Source organism: Notothenia rossii, assembly GCF_949606895.1.
Source record: "Notothenia rossii genome assembly, chromosome: 1".
NCBI lineage: Eukaryota > Metazoa > Chordata > Actinopteri > Perciformes > Nototheniidae > Notothenia > Notothenia rossii.
The window spans coordinates 12,188,590-12,207,882 of NC_136912.1; the positions used below are offsets into that span (position 1 = coordinate 12,188,590).

At 44.4% G+C, this 19,293-nt stretch overlaps 2 protein-coding genes across 3 annotated transcripts in view; one reads left to right on the forward strand and one right to left on the reverse strand.

Annotated features, from left to right (window-relative positions):
* Nucleotides 1–19,293, forward strand: part of LOC307020777 (uncharacterized protein) — a 230,581-nt gene that overhangs the window by 135,735 nt on the left and 75,553 nt on the right. The window contains exon 5 of the mRNA XM_079652341.1: nt 1,466–1,528. Coding sequence (XP_079508467.1) covers nt 1,466–1,528 — 63 coding nt within the window. The remainder of the gene's footprint in view (nt 1–1,465; nt 1,529–19,293) is intronic.
* Nucleotides 1–19,293, reverse strand: part of bnc2 (basonuclin zinc finger protein 2) — a 159,058-nt gene that overhangs the window by 58,863 nt on the left and 80,902 nt on the right. The window lies entirely within an intron of this gene.

The following is a 19,293-nucleotide window of genomic DNA, read 5'->3' on the forward strand; positions in this document are numbered from 1 at the left end:
GTGCATGCACGCAGGCTGCTGTTTGAACCTGTGTGAGCACCTGAGGGTCCCTCCCCAGCCGCCTCGGAGCGGGGAGCGACAGCTGTACAGTGATGCTGGAGCGATAGGCATCATCGGCTTGCTAGAGACTAATTGGTCCACAGCGCTCCTCTGAGTGGCCTCGCTAATTAATTAGAAAGTCAGTGGAGCTGAAATTTTTAATCAGGACACCAGGCTCTCAGCGAGCGGGGAAAAAAAGACACATCACCCCATCATTCCATGTAATCCACCTGACACTGATCTCCCATGTTGTCATGTGAAATGTGTTGTGTGTTTAGGTATTCACATGATCTGGCCAGGGAATAAGAGATACTTGTATTAAAGTGCTTGTTGGAAAATGTTAATCCTGAACAATTTAGAAACTCTGCGTGTCTAAATACAGTATGCATGGAAGCATATTGGGTGTGGACCCAAGAGAACGATATAAAAGTTGTCTTACCCTCTGTGTGTTTGTGTAGCACATGAACATATCATAATGTAAATTATTCACTAACTTTTTAGTGGCAAGATACAGAGAATGTACTATAGCATAAGGGACGTAATGTGACTGCTTGTGTGTCTTTACAAATGCATTGACACGTGACCATCTCTATTTTCCTTTCCCCCTTTCTTTTGCTTTTTTATAATTCCCTCTGCACCCTGAAAGCAAAATATTATTCTTCCTTCCTCGCCCTATCTTTACTTAACTAATTAAAAGCAGTCATTCAACTCTTTCCACCATACTGTAGAGAAACTGTGGAAATCACAAGCTTGTAAAAAAAAAAAAAAAGATCCCCTGGTTTTGTATTTCTTACAAAAAAGAGAAAAGATGAATCTAAGAAACTGTTTGGGGGCACATTTTTGTCCTGAAGCTGCACACTGCACACCGCAATGATTTGTGGTAACGAGTGAGAGTCTGGGAGGAATCAGCCAGAGACCAAAAGACAAGAGGCGTGCTAAAACGAGAGTTACGCCGGTAGGCCACTTCACACACAAGACAAGGCAAACAACATGTGTTCATCATCGCACTTCTGGGATGACAAACCACCCCCACCGACTAGAGTTACAGAAACAGGAAAGAGTAGTGACATGAAACAGGAAACTCACTTCATAGTACTCATACATAACAGCTCTTCTGTGGAAGAATGAATCTGGAGGGTTCAAATTCCCAGAAATCGGGAACACACACGCCTCGACAATAGCTTTGTGAGGCGTCCTGATCTTTGTGACCGTCTTGGCTTTACTGGGCGCTAATCAGCCAGACGCTCTTATCAGCTGTTGCTTTAGCCAAAGTAAACACACGCCGCCTTTTTATTGCTTTGTTTTCACTGGTCATTAGGGGAAGGAGAGAAGACGCATTGATTAGTTTTCCAGACCGCTGGATTATTGTTGTGTTATGACTATCATCATTAAGTTTCATTAAGCCTGTGGTTGTTCTTGTTTCCAGAAAATGAAGACGTTGCAGGAAAGAGGAGAGTTGGTCAGGGCAGACGGCACGCTCCTCCGGAAGGTGAGCTAAGTCAGAAAGCACAGCAGTGTGTTAATGTGTGGGATGCCTGTTTGAAGCAGTGAGTTGTCTTCACAGTTTAAGACTGAACTGTGACCCTAATAGAAAATGCATTTAAAAGAATCTCTCCGGCCCTATCAACCATATTTTATATTTGAGGCTAAAATGCTGAGCTTCTGTCCTACACCCCTCATTCATTTGATGTGCATTAAAGAAAACATAATGAAGCAGCGTCAGTCTTTAGCCAGCTTGTGCTCTGGAGCTACACATATGCTCCCAAAGCAAGGAGGAACTGGCTCTGTCGCCAGACTAATTAGCATGTGTTAGCTAGTTAGTGAGAGGGCGGCCCTCTGTGATGTGTACTGAAGTGGAGTAAAATGCCGGGGCAAGGACTGTACTAATGGCCCACTTCCTCCCCACGGGGACCCTCCCTGCAGCTCCGCACGTGTTGGCATCAGTGCGGCCCCGGGCGCCCACGGGGCCGCCGCTGCGCCAGGGCCAGAGGTGGGCACACAGGAAGACGCCTGGCTCGACTGGCATCATTTTCATGCAGCATTGAGCTCCATGGATGTAATGCTCTGCGATGTAACAGCAGGTGACAATGACACCCGCTACCACACATAGACACGGGCAGACTGAGAGTGACGTGAAGGCTAACAGATTCATCAGCCTATGAAATAGTTCAGACAGCCGGGGGGCCGCGGCTCTAGCTAGCTGCCTGGCATTGGCAGATGCATTATTTACAGGAAGAGCTGGAACATTAGCAAGCTCTTTGGCACTCGGTTAGCAGGCGTAGGTGGCGAGAACCGAGAGCAAGCGGGCGTATCTCTGTCAGTGTGAGTAAACAAACCGTGGGGACATGGTGTGACAGAGCAAACGGCGTGCCACACAGACACACACAGACACATGCAAACTCATCAGGGAGCCCAGGGAGAGCGGGAGGAAAGAGGAGGGGTGGGTGGCATCCATATTTATAGGGCCTTTCTAGCATTTGTCCCCAGGCCAAATGCTGTGACTACGCTCAGCTAATGTCAGAACAGCACTTAACCAGGCATTTCCAGTATGTCATGGGCAGTGGGGAATACGTGGGATAGATACAAGACCAGGGCACAGAAAACACAGACGAACAAGGATGGAAATGAAAAGGGATGCAGCTGTGTTGTGTGCTGAGATGACTTCAGTATGTTCTTGAACACCATCCTATTTTATTATTCATTTTCCTCACTCTATTTAATCAAATCTTCTGCCTCTGACTATGTAATTATAACTTCACCTCAACGTGGAGCTGTTTTAATTTTACATTTTGCAGGCAGGATGTGTTTTCGTTCGACTGACACACTGTTATGTGGAAGTTCCTATGTAGTATACTTGCATTTGCACTCAACACTATTTTTAAATGCTGCAGAGAACACGCTGAATCTGATGTTGAAAAGAGAACAACGAAGCCCTCTCTGAGCGAGGCACAGAGAGAAAAACACTAGCCATTATATCGTCAATATGTCTAACCTTGATGCTCCCTCATTTCATCATACCTGTTGACACCAGTGAGAGTGTTGACCTGTCTTTTTTTTCTCCTGCTGGATTTATGAGAGGCATGAGTGACATGTAGGCTCTTGGCATGTCATTACTTGAAAACTCGCCTGGAATGCAAGGAATGGCCTCCTCCACTTTGGTCACCTGTCCCCAAGTTTATCATGTGTCAGGCTGGGCATTCGCTTGGCACGATGCCCTCTGGCACAGAGGGAGTCTGAGGGACCACAGGCTTCACTGGCATGTCCCCTTTCACCACAGACATAAACGGCTTGATACCCCCAAAGAGAGCTGACTGAGAGGGTAAAGAAGCTCCTTTTAGCCCAATCTGTCATTATCTCAAGTAATCGTTTTGTGTAACGAGATCCATTATGCATCCACTGAGAGCAAGGGCTAATTGTGGAGACATTTATTCATTTGTTCATTACCAGTATATTTTTCAGGGAGATGCAATAAATGCCAATGTTTGTGTTTTTAAATGGTCACAGCACTTGTGGTAATGTGATAAAAGCCACAAGGATCCTTTCGTGCTCCCAAAGGAAGCTGACAATCAACAAGCAGCAAAAGATTGAGATGTTAAGCACTGGCTGAGTCACTTTTAACACTTTACTGACCAGATGGCATTAAAATAATCAAGAATAGACTACTTTTGACTGACATTTGTATTAGTAAGGCTTCAATCTGAATGTATGTTACTATTTAATACACTTCTACAAAAGCATGAAGTTGTACTTTTTAGAAATGGTGCTTTCAGGGCATGGGGAGGTGAATATCGATAACAGACAGAGAGAGAAAGTAAAAGAAAAGAGGGATGAAACAGATTCATTAAGTGTGTGTGTGTGTGTGTGTGTGTGTGTGTGTGTGTGTGTGTGTGTGTGTGTGTGTGTGTGTGTGTGTGTGTGTGTGTGTGTGTGTGTGTGTGTGTGTGTGTGTGTGTGTGTGTGTGTGTGTGTGTGTGTGTGTGTGTGTGTGTGTGTGTGTGTGTGTGTGTGTGTGTGTGTGTGTGTGTTTGCGCAGACCAAAGGAGGGTATGTGCTGCTGATCTTGATCAAAGGTTCTTTCTGTCTTTCGGTGAGTAAAGATAATACCACCAAAGCCCTTGGATTAAACACACTGAGATAATGAAAGTGTAATTAGCAAATAGATTTGACCAAATTAAGGCAAAGGCAAGAATCTGCATCAAGGCTACTGAACAGTGTTATGGCCAAAGGTGTGCTTAGGGTGTGTTTGCCCCTTGAAGACATGTAGAAATAAGAGGATTGTGAGCAAACACAGTTGGGAGGAGGATGAGGAAGGTTGTTTGTTCTTATCTCTTAATGAAACAACAGTTTTTTGTCAAATGACACCCTTTATACTTCTTATTTCCCTATTTCTGCTTCCTACATAAACATACAGTAGCATCCACACCATTGTCAAGGCTTTAGCCACTAGGTGAACAGAAGACTGTGTTTCCCAGGCTTGGCAATTGAGGTGAGCGAGCCACTTAAAGCCCCTTGCACACATATTATTAGCATTACCATATCTGGGCCTAACTGCAGCTGAGGGGAATAATGTGTGTCAGGAGAGTGTAAAATTAGAACCAAAACTAACACTGCTCTTTAAATCCACTTCCCAAAGTCCCCACTTCCTTACTTATAGCCGAGCTTACAATGTCAAACACTAATAAGCTAGCTAATTCAATTAGGACTCCACTTCTTTGAGGTTTCCCCCAAAAAGAGACTTTGTGAACAGCTTCCCCTCACAACTCTACACAGAACTATTCATCATGAAGAAGCTCCAGTGTACAAGAGAGGGAACTTGCTGCAGAGCTTGTTAGCAAAACACCCTGATCTGAGGCGAGAGATGTGTGACTAAAGCTGGCTCTCTTTAAGTGTCTGTCACCCTGATCCAACCCGAGGAGAGCTCTTTGTAGGCTGTGTTTCCCCCCGTCTGTCTCTCTGCGGAGCGACTGGGGATGAGCCCCGGCGTGTTGCTGCAGGTGACAGGGAGCCCTTTTTGTTGTCAAATCCTGATGGAGCTTCCACATGAAAAACACTTCACTTGAGCTGCTGCTGCTGCTGCTGCCTTCCTTCTCTTCCTTCCTCTCTGTAGACGTCAAAGGCTACAACCACAGCAGTGATACAGAGGCAGAAGGAGTCAATGTCTTACTCCTTCCCCCCCCACTTTTTCCTCATACTGTTTCCTCCCCTCTCATCTCTTCTATCCTTTTCTGACCAGCCTTTTATTTTCTCTGCTCGTCTAACCCTCCCCTCCCTCCCTCCCTCCCTCCCTCCCTCCCCTCACTCTAGCTTATAGATCTGAGTTGGGTCCCAGGAGGAAAATACAAGTCAAGCCATTGTCATTTCAAACAGCGTGATAACCAGACACTGGGCTGCCCACTGACAACTCGGGGGAACTGGCCCTGGCTTTGACTGTTAGCTCCTCTCTCTGTCTCTCTTGCTTCCTGCTTCTTTATGAATATCTCTCTCTCTCTCCATTTCCTTTCCTTTTCTTCCTCACCTCCTCTCTCTCTTCCTCTTCCCCCCCCCCCCCACAGGAGGCTCAGTAGCACATTGTTGTTTGTTGCTTGCCGCTGCCGTGTCTTGCATCTGCTGCTCTCTCCTCCCTGTGCCGTGGGGGGCCGGGGGGAATAGTTGTCTTAGTGTGTGTACCAAGGTCAGTGCTCTCCACATGACAGTTCTCTGCCTCTCGACAAGGCGGGAAATCAATACTTTCGGACTTGTGGCGCTGCCCTCGGTGTAACAACAACACTGCCCAGCTCAGAGCGCGGCTCAGGCACCTGACACATCCCCTGCCACCCCCCCCCCCCCCCCCCCTTATCGCCAGGGAGCCCCTTCCACTCTTATTCTGACCCCTTTACTACCAAGGCCCTCTGTTTTACTTTAATACACCATTTCTCTTCATGGCCTTGCTGTGTATACAATTCCCAGTTTTTTATATTGTATCTGTTGCTACCATGTGTGTGTCCTTGGGGGGGGGAGAGAGTGTGATCCATGCCGTGATCACACGGTTGTTTGCAGAGGAGTTGCTAAATAAGAGATGTGCTACGTACAGAGAAAAGGATGAGGGCTCTACACACTTCGGACACAAGTGGAAGGCAGTGTATTTGGCCAGACCGACAAAAACACAGGAGGGTTTCAGGGGCTTATGTCAGGATTATACTCTCTGCCTCTGTTTTCAAGGCAAGAATAAAATGCTTCGCCACTCTAGTCTTAAAGATTTATGAGTACAGTCTTTTTTTTTCAGGATGGGTGAAAACAAAAAAAAGTCCACCAATCCAGACCCAAGCCATCTTCCTCTTTCCTCGGATCAACAGGTGTTTTCAATCTGTGCCACCTCCCCATTCAGTCAAGCGAATGAATGAAGAGCATCTGAAGTGTTTGTGATCAGGGGCCTATAATCTGTAACATCTCCACCCCTAACCGGTGTTAAGGGGAAATGTCCGTGATGCTCAGTCACAACACACACAAAGCGGAGCCATGGGCGACATTTCTAACACGGCACTAAAGCCTAACATGTCTCCTTATGCTTTTTCACTGCCAGACAGACGCTCAGAGAAGAAGGGAAAGCACTGGCAGTGAGCCCCACACCAATTGTTAAGCCTCTCTCTTGGCCTGCCTCTAATGGCAAGCGAGAGTGTGTGTAAGGCCAATTACAGCTCCCGTCCTTCTGCAGTCAAACCCTGTAAAACTCCCGCTCTCAGCCCCTGTGGAGAGGAGTCACCATCGACCGGAGCCCCCTCCCCCCTGAGTCCCTCCGAAGGGACACATGCAGGCACACACTCTGCGCACTTTGCGTGTGTGCAACCGGACGTCCATCAACGAGGCCATCTCCCCTCATCCCCCGGCTCGCTCCCTGGATTCAGCTAGACTAAGGAAAATGCATCAAATAAAACAGCCACTTTAATGAATTAGATATTGAGCTGTTCATTAAAAAAAAATCAAATTCCCTGAAGTCAGCAGGGGGATACACAGTACCAGAGTGTAACCTGGGGATGGTGCGACTTGTTAAGAGCAGTCATAAAACACAAGGATTCTGATGACTATACTGAAATGTCCGCCAGAAATGTCTCGTGTTCAGAAACCCGGGGACTTGTGTTTGAGGATAAACAATGTTTTATTTCTGCCATCATAGCAAAAATGATATTCTTCTTCTTCTACATCTCTCCCTTTTATCACTTATTATACAAATAGATTTAGTACTTTTATCTTCTGGTGGCAAGAGTTTAAACAAATGCAGTTTAATGCATCAAAAACAGAAAGGACTGTGATTGTGATCGCTACTCGTGGGTGAAAACAAAAGGGATGGGTGACTTCTCAGCTATATGTTTGAAAAGAATAATCCTTGGCAAGAGTGAAAGTATACATCTGTGCAGCCAGATACCTGTTTTCGTTGGCTTAGAGGCCAGGTAGTACTTAAAAATATTCGAACATTGCTGACTACTTGTGTTTCTACATGAACTCAAAGGACCAAGGTCGCTAAACCAGAGTACATTGCTTTCTGAAAACATTTAAATAAAGCTTTATCAAAGTTAAATGTATAGGTTGGTAGTCTATGAAATATCAGTCCAACACATGGAAGAATAGATTGACAAAGCAGAATGTTAGCAGCATATTTACAACAGTTGTTTGTTTTTGGATCAGACAAGGAAGACCACAGAAGGAAATGAAATGTTAAGCATCCATATGCAAGGACTACTCTTAAACAAATGTGTATTTCGGTGGTTGTTGTACAATTGTGGAATCCTCAACAAAAGGATCTAAAGAATTGTATTTGTATTTATCAGTGAAAGAAGTTGTATAAATTAAGAAAGATGGGACTATATGAAGCAGAATGTGAATAAGTCTATGTCCTATGGTCCTTCATGTTTTTGATGTCTTTGATGTGATGTCTCCTCTGTATTTGCGGGTCCAATTGTTATTGTTATTATTGTTATTATTATCATCATGCGTCGCTTTCCACCTTCTTCTCCAGTAGGACTCAGATGAGGGTGTTGCACTTTTCCTTCTCTTTTCCTTATACATGTGATGTTTTGGTGTTGTTTTGTTTCTTTCCGTTAACCGTCAAGTGGGAAATAAGTATTTTTTTTTGTGTGTTTCTCTTTGTATCCTAAGATACTGTTATGTTTGGTTGTGAAAAAAAAATATATATATATATATTATTATGAAGGGCAGACCATCTATTTGTATTTATTTTGTTTTTTTTAGAAAGGGGCAGGTCACATAAGATTTTATTCTTCTCCCTGCTCCTTTTCGCTCAATGGTAGAATCATGTTTTGTGGCAATTATTGTACATTTGGTACCATGAGCGGGACAAATAAAAATGAAAATGAAATAGATTGACAAAGGTGGAAACAAAGGGATATGTTTCTTTATCCAGTGTTTTTTTTATCTCAAGCCTCCGTCAGCCTTTTTCCCCATCTGATGGAGAGATTTAGAGGAAGCTGTCCTCTGCCTCTCCCTGGATGAATGTGATCCAAACGGCCACATCTCCTTACTGTTTTTTCACAGTGACAGCCTCTCTCATGAATTAAAAGAGGAACCCATTGATTTTCCCATTGCTTAAATTTGCAACTTAATCCCCCAGATATGTCTAGAATGTAGTGCTCTGTCAATAAACGTCACCGGCGCTCACTGGAGAGAAAAGGATGACAAGACAAAGGAGAGGGAGAGAGAGGTTGGCTTAGTGGTGTGGTTTCTGGCTGTGGGTTCAAACTCTACATTATGCCATTAAAAAGAATGTATGTGCGCCATTAACACCGACTCAGATGAATTACCAAAAATATAACACATCGTCTTACTGGGCCACCAGGAGACTAAGAAAAAAGGCCCAACCCATTGACCTTGCAGTTACTTTAGTAATACACCACATCATCATGTTTATATGGCTAATAAACCAATCACCATTGTACATCTGTAGAGTGTAACCAGCTCTCCGGCATTGCCTTTCAGCGATCGAATATCATTATATAACGGAAAGCCAACACAATGGAAATAAGTTGTCTGGGACTGAGATGGAAAAAGCACACTTGTCCCCTCTGAATGTGGGGGTTTGAGGAAGTAACGGGATATCACAACTTCTCCCCAGGAGCAAACAAGGCAGTGAGCCCATGCCCTAATTCACAATAAGCGCTGTAATGTTCTCGTCTGTCTCCTAATGTAGTCTATAAATCTCTGGTACTCTGCTCTACATCAGTGTAATACTTGTTATTAATAGCGTGATTTGTACATCGAGTGCGGAGCAGCCTATAGGCAGAGCGTTGCTTTTTATCTCAACATGTACAAGAACAGTGAGACATTTTAGGAATAGGGAATTCTAGGAAGGCATCTGACAGTTTACTGAGGAAGAACTGGACACTATATAGAGTACAACACAGGGTGACCCTTGCAGATTTCAACCTCCTACACGTCGTCTCTGGTTGTAAACCCTATCCCATAAGCCTCTGGGGTGGTATGGCTCCTTGCCAGTAACTATGCTGTTGTTGGCAATGGATTTCCTTTGTGGCCTCAGTACTTGTGTAGGCCATAACATGATACACACAAAGGCCGACACAGTGTGTGCAATCTCATGTACGAATGGCACATGCTGCGCACTGTGCACGCACATCAACACACGTCATTATGCACAAAATCGCTATTCTCACCACTCATCTAGAGAAGACCCGCAGCCTCGTAGGAAACAAGGAGGGGGAAAAAAGCACAATGTATCCTTGACAGGGTTCATCTGTTTCCAGTTTGGTGCAGATGCTCAGGTTTTATTGCAGCAGTCTAGTATTTCATGGCAGATTTAGCCAGTGGTTTGGTTTTGTACTCGCTGCAGCTCTAATGATGGCACATCTCTTGTAAATTGTGGCACACCAGGTTGTTGCTTGATTCCACTAATTTTTGTCGGACAAACTCGTACACAGTTAACTCTCCTCGCACTGTGGTGACAAAAAAAAAAGATTGTTTGATAAATTAGCTCATACAGGGCAGAACATGGAGTTAATGTATGATTGTGCTTGGACAAGATAATTGAGATGTTTGTTGTTAAAAGTGTTTCAGCAGAGCTGCTGCTGAGGCTGGAACTTGATATAAAAAGGACCACATTTAATGTTCTCATCATTAAGTGGTGACCTCATAATGCGTTTCAGCCCTTTGGTCTTCATGTCCACAGTTAACCAACATACAGCGTTTTAGGCAAAGAATAAAACAAAAGGTTGTCGAGTTGAGGCGTAAACCAGACACAAATTTGTTCCTAATTTGAACTTCAGTGATTGAGTTTTCACTGTGAAAGTTATTATCACTGTTTTTCAAGAATAATTTCTTCTTCTGCTTTTACAATTAATGTGTATGGTGACTTGTGTTGTTATTGAATTTCTAACGCTGTCCCATGTGACAATACATTTGTTAAACAAATGACTTTATTTAGTTTCTCTGATGCAAAAAAAATCAATACTTAACAAAAATTGAAAAGAGGGGGGCACCACCCTCATATTGAACCCAGTGTTCATGAAAAACACCAGGGAAAAAAAGTAAAAAAACACAAAACATAATTTCTACATGTCAGCTCCCACATTGTTCCCCGCTCTCTGTATGTCAATGCCAGCAGCGCTTACGGGCGATGACCCGCCGTCTGGAGACAGAAGTGTAGCGTTGAGCGTCTCTTAACTGGCTCGTTTAGTCCTGATGGCTTAAATGATTTCATCACTATTAATGACAGGGACCATGGCTCCCCGCGACGTGTTGCCAGATGCTCGGGGACCGCTGAGCTTCCCGCGCTCATCCTCTCACACCCAGCCGCCTCTCCTCATCCCTCCTTCTGTGCAGTCTAATGATTGTCCTCTACATGCCCCCTACCATCCCATTCTTCGTTTTTCCTCGGCCGCTGTGGCCTCCTATGGTTAGTAAAACATGGTGTAGACACACTGTGTTGGCACTCCTGTTGTATTGGTGCAGGGTCAGTGTGCCCGAAGGCTGCTACACTGTTAACAAGTCGTCCTACCCAGCAAGTAATTGTCATGAATGTCTACAGCAAGAATGGATAAAGTTCAGTGAAAAACAACATTTCCAAGAACACACACTCTCTCCATCCCTTTCTCTGGGCTATCAGGCGAGCCAACAAATCAGCTATCAGCCCAGTTCCCGAGCCACCACAGGGGTTAGAGGTCAGATAAAGAAGGTCAGCTGGCACCGGACCAGACTGCCCTCGGAGGTCTTTCCTCCAAATGGAATCAAAAGCCTTTTGACGGCTGCGAGCTATCGCCACACCGAGCCGCTGCCTTCATTAGCTTCCTCTCATAATTGGTGAGCTAATTTTCAGACAGATGCACGGCCTTGTCTCGATGCTTTGATGCGATTTTCATTCATTTGGATAATGAAAGAATGAAGTACTATAATGGTCTATCTTTTTCTCGCTTTCACTGTCTCCTGTCTTGTTGAACTCCTCTGTTCTAGCTAAGTAATGACATTTTAATTTTAAATGTGTGAGTGTGTCCATGTGTGCATTTGCGTGCAGGGAAACTGCGGCTCTTTGGTGAATTCAAAAAAGCATTTGTCTTTCCTGGAACCGTAACAAATAAGCTCGGTAAAGGTTACATACACACAAATTGCTCAATCCTAAATAAATGAGCCTCCAGAACAAAAAAAAAAAAAAAAAGGTCTCCTGCACAGTCTAAGAATTAATTTACAAAGTGTACCGTTTGCGAACTGGAGCACATTATGGTTAAATTAGTAATCGCTCCTTCAACATGTGTTTCCACTATGTAAAGTGCAGGTATAGTTTCCCCTTGTTTTTTGCCTTTGGATTTAATACAGTAACTGATTGCTACTTTTAAGACCTGCCAAATGTCATGCACTGCTTTATGTAGGTACATTTATGTAGGTAGACTTTTATCATTCCCTACATTTAATAAAGGAACGTTCATACCAGTTAAATATAACTTATTATAGCAGGTTGTCACTTTGTGTGGTCGAATAAATATAGACTCTTTTGCAGCGAGTCTGGCATACCAGAGAGAATGAAAATATGCGTGTGTTGTCTTGGATATAACCAAGTGTGTGTGAGTCCATACATGTGCGTGTGTATGCAGTATTAATTTCCCAGAGCCTAAACCTTCATTGATTCAGTTTCTCTTGTCTTCCCAAGAAACAGGGAGAGGATTATGCCTTTAAAACGAGCTTTCTCATTGCAGATATTAGGTCATTAATTTCACAGGCTTACATATGAAAATATTGACTCTTCACAGACACTCCACTATATCCTCTGTTCCAGCTGCAGCCTTGCATAAATAAATCTTTTCAAGTATGCAACATTGATACGCCATCGATTTATTCGTTTGAGGGGCTAATAAATAAGCAAATGTATTGAATTATAGTTTAATAACTAAAATCCTTGATTTATTTGTATGGGAAGATGTGAGCCTTTTATGTGCCTTATAGCAGAAAATCCCACTCTAAGGGACAAAATATGTGAAAGCTCAAAGCTTAGATATCTACATTTTGAAGCGTTTTAGTACATCTGTCTTTGAACTGTAATTTCACTTTTTGAAAAACACAATCACATTTAATTTCCGTTTCCCTTCTGAGTTCACTGAAATGAATGTCTGACGCAGATATTCTATGAAGCCATGCTGCCTCGTCATTCCCATAAATGTATTAACCTTCTGATTCACTGCATAGTCAGAGTGGACCCTGAGGACCCATCTACACTCAAATGATCCAAGTCACACACACACTGTCAGGCAAACAGTCTCAGAATAAGACTTCCAATGGGAGCGGGTGGGAGATGGGTGCAGCTTTATGTCCCCTCATAGCGGACGAGGGATGGGCAGGCTTCAGGGAAACAAAAGAGCGGGAGAGAGTGCAAAGGTTGTCACAGACTAGTCACAGCACAGGAGGAGGGGAAGGGGAGAGGTGGAGGGGAGGGGACGTTCCAAACTCTCACATCTGTTATTCGTTTGTCCCGAGCTGGGAAGAAAATAGCAGGAAGCATTCTGGTGGTGGCGGAAGATGAAAAGACACGAAGATTGAATAAAAAAACATGTGTCGCACATGCACTGCGGCTGATTGGAAGTGTCCCATGGATTATCCCCGGGAGGTGCTGCCAGCTTTGAAAACACACGGCAGCCGCATGCGTACACACACATCAGCAAGAAGAAGAGTCCCCTCACTCATAAAGCAGCTTGGCACACACACCCTTCCTCTGTCTACACGGCAAAGTGTCGGATCTACGCCTGTGGCCTCCATACACCGGTGTCTAACCAAACCTCCCAGTTTTGTTTTGGCCATCATTACACTTACCGCTGCTGCAGCTCCCATTACACGGCCGACATGAACTCACATCTGGGTTTCTGTGCTAAAACAAGCTTTACTCAAAAAGCAAAAGCTTGTATCATTTGTCAGGCTAAGTGGCAGTCTTTTTCTATGTTCATTACAAACACACCAGGTGTGTACAACAGACGTAAAAATAGAAACAGATGCAACAGTCATCGAAAACGCGACATGACAATGCCAAGTGGCAGCCATTAAAAGCTCGTCACCCGCCCACACGGTGGGACCTCCCATCGCTAACGAGCTGAATGTGGCGGGACACAGACAGGTAGAGTGATGCCTCTACAATTATGCAAAGTGCACGAGTCTGCATAAGTCCGCACATGCATGTGTGTGTGCGTGTGTGTGTGTTTGTGTGTGCACTTGTAAGAGAGTGCATGTGTGCCGTGCCACTTAAGGGGCCCATCCCACAGCTCATTAACAGTAATAAGTGACTGCCGCCACTTCTTTTTTTGTCAGTGGGGATGCTAGCCAATCAATAGGGTCATTTCACATCATAACGGCTTACCAGAGCACATTATGGCACTTGTTCATGGCTGGGAATGGCTGCCATTAGTGGCATAGCCAGATTAGATAAGGGCTGGGTGGGTGAAGGGTGGGAGGGAGGGGGGGCAGATGGAGAGAGAATTAAAGAGGAGGAAGGAGGGAGGTGGATCAATATATGGATAGTTATGGAGATAACATCACAATAGGGTGTCTGGGAAAGATAGCATATTACAGACTCCACATTTTTTTTTTCTTGTGGGAATGAAGTAAAGATGGGTGTACATATCCATGTGTGTGTGTGTGTGTGTGTGTGTGTGTGTGTGTGTGTGTGTGTGTGTGTGTGTGTGTGTGTGTGTGTGTGTGTGTGTGTGTGTGTGTGTGTGTGTGTGTGTGTGTGTGTGTGTGTGTGTGTGTGTGTGTGTGTGTGTGTGTGTGTGTGTGTGTGTGTGTGTGTGTGTGTGAAGAAGTAGAAGCTGTGTGTTTGCTCAAGCCTTGATGTATATAAGTACTTGTGTATGAATGAGTCTATTGAGTGTGTGTGTGTGTGTGTGTGTGTGTGTGTGTGTGTGTGTGTGTGTGTGTGTGTGTGTGTGTGTGTGTGTGTGTGTGTGTGTGTGTGTGTGTGTGTGTGTGTGTGTGTGTGTGTGTGTGTGTGTGTGTGTGTGTGTGTACAAATTTGAGTGTGTTATGAGAGAGTATGAATTACAGCGATCTACTCACAAATCGGCACCTCGCTCAGTGTGTGTGTGTGTGTGTGTGTGTCTGGGGGGCGTGGAGGTGTGTTAGTGCGTGCTTTACTTTGGCATATGCGTGTGCAATCCTGTTTAATTACAGATCAGGCTTTGAGGCAGAGGCAAACAGTGCTATAATTACAGGAAACACCTTCTTTAATATTTTATGGAAATCTACTGTGTGTGTGTAAGTTGCACGTATTTATTCAGCATGAGACAGAAGAAGAAAGTCAGGAGAGAGATATGTATGTGGAGGGCTTGTTCTGAAAGACTTGTGCCCTTCCTGTCATCGCTCCTTTACTCTTCACAGTCTCTCATTTCAGATTTGTGTTTGCAAATGGCTTTGCTAAACGCCCCTTTTCCCCCACTTTTGAACTGCTTGCCTCTCAAATATTTATACTCCCTTTTACAGGGCCGAGAGACAGGGGTGAAGAAAGAGGAAAGAGACTTAGATCTATCTATTAAAGATGAGCAACATCTCAAATGCATAAAGAGGGATGATGAACACACTTGCTCAGGGATGGCAAGGTGTGAGCTATGGCTTAACTCTTAATGGCATACTATGAAAAATGTTTACTTTTTGATTTACTACAGGAAAAAGGGGAAAGATCTGAAGGAGAAAAAAAATGTCAGATGGGAATACTAGAGTAATACTGTTTTCTGTAAGATTATTTTAAATGTATTTTTACTGCAAAACCTGAATCCGACTGTCTTTAATATGTTCTAATACCTCCAACATTTAAATAAAAAATTGTGAATGAGCAGTAACGAGAGAAAACAACAGCTGGAACCAAGTATATCACAAATCACAATATCATGTCATCGAGTGGATGCTAATTTATTTATTTGTGTTCTATTTATTTTCCTGAGGAGGCCGGGCAGAGGCCAAACTGAACACATGTTCCCTTTTAGCCCGCAGTGACACAATTGCACACACACACACACACACACACACACACACACACACACACACACACACACACACACACACACACACACACACACTCACAATGGCAATATGCTAACATTCAACACTAAGCCTGTGCCCCCTACAGTGCCTGACACGCTGGAGGAGTGGGAGCAGGGCTTGCTGGTAGCATGCTTTACTGCTCTTTGATATGCACCAGTCATTAAATATGGATGGCGAGCAATCATTACAGGCATCGGAATTAATCTAATTAGCCCGGCGCACTAGGCCTCTCTTGTAGGGGGGGTGGAGGGGGGGGCATTCTGCAAACAGAGCCACCCGGCTGCAAATTTAGTGTAAGCAGAGAGGATGAGGACGCTACGGGGGCCGTGGTAAAGGGGGGGGGATAATCCGCCTTGACTTATTAATACGCGCAAACAAGATTTAGCTCCTCAAAGCAAACAAATGAAGCAAGTGCTAAGAGGAACGCTGGGCGAAGAAGGGAGGGAGCAACAGAGAGCGACATGGAGAGAGAGAGCATCGAGGGAGAGCAAGAGGAGATAAATAATTTAAGCCTGCATGGACTGTATGGAGAGCTGCAGCTACCAGTGGTACAAATGGAGTGAGGGCCAGAAAAATGTGTGCTATTTGGTCCATACATAGTGTACATTTTGTACACACATTTTTTTTTTTTGTGGATATCTTATAGTACTGCAAGCCTCTTTAGGGAAAAGTCACAACATAGATCACAATCTGCTGACTAGTAATCTCCCCCAAACACCACCAACACACACATGCACATTGCTTCCTAGCTTAAATATATCACTATAAGGGTCATTGTGGACATACACGAGTCCTTTATTGACTCTATAGCCGATGGAGTGCTTAGCCCACAACCCTTCTTGACCCCTGTCACGGTTAATGACTGCTGCAAGGCAGTATGGGTTATAGACACTAAGGGGTGGATAGCAGCCCTTCTTTTTTTTACCTATAGCCTAATAAAAGCCGAGATGCATCCACACTGCCATTAATAAGCACGTACATTTTATTTGTACAACCTGTGGGATCTTTTACCAATGTGTTATTTGCTTGAGACCGTTCTTAGCTGGTGTTCAGACCAAAAATAGCACAGTGTTAAAAATAAAGGCAGGGCAGGCTGTGTGGACATGTTGCTATGGGTACTGGTGAGAACATTAAATAGATATACAAGACGTGGAGTTTGGCTCTTCTCAATGGCTTTAGTCCTATCAGGGTGCTAAGATTGAAGATACTTGATCGACCAAATTGCAATACGTAAAATGTTGGACACCTGCTGGGCCAACGCAATGATCTCGTTGAAATGAGGATGCATTTGTTGTTCTGAACACAGCAAATATTTGGGGCTCTGCACTGCTGATATTGGCTTTCCCTACTTGATTTTTATTTGGAACATGTTTGTATTTGGTAGTTCGCAAAGTACAATCTGTCAACATTAGTGCTCAGTCATTAGTCCCCTGGACACGAGGCGAGGTGGCAGCTCTGCTACGTGTTCGCTCTCGATACAGTGCCAAACTCTCCTCTCAGTGGGTTTGTTGGCCATTCTTTCATCCCCGTTCCTCTAATGCTAGCAGACGGTCATTACCATCTCTTTGATAGTCGGGGTCCCAGCTGTGTTCATTGGTCTAATACCCCTCAACCTCTGTCCCAGTGTGCCCCTCCCTCCTTTTTTCCTCCATCCATCCCTCCGTTACTGCCTCACACAGTCAGACTGGAGGTGAATCTGAATAAAACCCACAGGAGAGAAGTGGGAAGGGAAGAAAAAAGAAAAGAAGAGAGAGGGAGAGCTAATACCAAATCTCAGATGACCAAAACCCAACGAAAGTCTATCAAAAGCCAGCTCAGCAAACACAACAGCCATACTGATGAGGAGGGAGCGAAGCAGGGAGAGGACTGAAGCTTAGTTCACACATCACTTCAGGGAAAACTGTCTTTGCCGCTGCAGTAGGACTCATTATCCGTACAATATCTTCATCCATATTTACAATATCGAATATATTGTAGCCGCAACTAGCACTTGAGGTGGCTTCTATGTAAAATACCATGTTTTAGCTTTCAAACCTGCATTTAAGGAAACTTGCATTTAATTAAAAAAAATGGTAGGCCTTATATAATAAAAAATAACCTTGTATCGTGGCCCTAAATTCCTAAAATGCCAGTCATGTATGAAAGATTTAAATGTACCTTACTAATATACATTTGTATGAGCGATACAACACCTCAATGGCAGTTGTACGCTCGTCTTCTAACCAAGAGAAACAAAACATTTAGGAGACGTAAAAAAACTGAGGAGGAGATAAGGACAGAGGGAGAGATGCACATCTATCTGTTTATGTTAGAATAGATCTTATCACAGAGCGGTAGAGTGTAGTATATTTTTCAAAATGACATCTCTTTTTGCTGTCGTCATTATTTATAGCACAAGTGGAAACAGAAATAAGAGAACTGTATGTGAACTGTAACTGTAGGTGCCATGCGGAAAGACACAGGCCAGAGGAGAAAAAAAAACGAGAGACAATTTCCCCAGCACCTCACTCGCACGAAGGACATAATAGCGCTGAGAGCAAAACGACTCAATGAAACAGGAAAAGTGTATTTCTTGGAATCCACTTACACTCAAATTACAGTGACATTCTTGGCAGGGCTTGCAGGACAAATACATACGATGTACTGTAGCGAAAAGAACCTCTGGGACACTTATCAGGACAAGAAAGACCAAACTATTAACATGCAAAAAGAGAGAAATCACAGGAAGGAATCAAATCAACCAAAGAAAAGAAGAAAAAAAAAAACATGTTTTCTTGGCAGCATTTAAATCCGACTTCTTCTATTTTTTTTCCTCCTCTCCCTCCTACCCTCCGTCACCAGGTTAAGTTACAGACATCAGGCGTAGGAATGAGGGAGGCAGAGTGGTAACATACGGTACCATGAGGAGCGAGACGCCGGCTCTCCCTGACATGGCGTGCACCGAGCAAGAACCCCTCCCTGGCCTCCACGCACACACACACACACACCCACCCATACACACACACACACACACACACACACACACACACACACACACACACACACACACACACACACACACACACACACACACACACACACGCAGTATTTGGACAGCGTATGTCCTGTACATATACAGAACAATCTGCCAAATGCAAGCAGATGATATGATTGTGTTCTCCTACACACACACACACACACACACACACACACACACACACACACACACACACACTAACACACACACACACACACACACACACACACACACACACACACACACACACACACACACACACACACACACACACACACACACACACACACACACAGAGCCCTTGCTTCACACCCCCCCTTGCTTCACTTCCTCCCTCCCTCGGCGGCTCACTCTGCATGTGTCCTGTCATATCTCCTTCAGCCCATAATTGTCCCAACTTATGGTGCTTCTTCCTGCAAGCCACAGTTTAGGGGAAGTGAAATCCTTCTAAGTGACTGTCACAATGCATCAGCCTCAGGCAAGGGACGCACGGCCGCTCCCCCCCCCCCCCTTCCTCCCTTCAGTCCCCCGGCTCTGTCCCCCTGCTCACTATCCCTCACTTTAAGTGTTTTTCTTGCTGAGATGCTCCACTTGTGCTTTCACTCCGTTTCTCTCCGTCGCTTTCTTTTTTCATTTTTTTTCATGCAGTCACCCGGCCAACACACTCCACTTCCTCCCCCTTTCACTCTCTCTTTCTCCCTGTCCCCTCTCTGCGTTTAACCTGA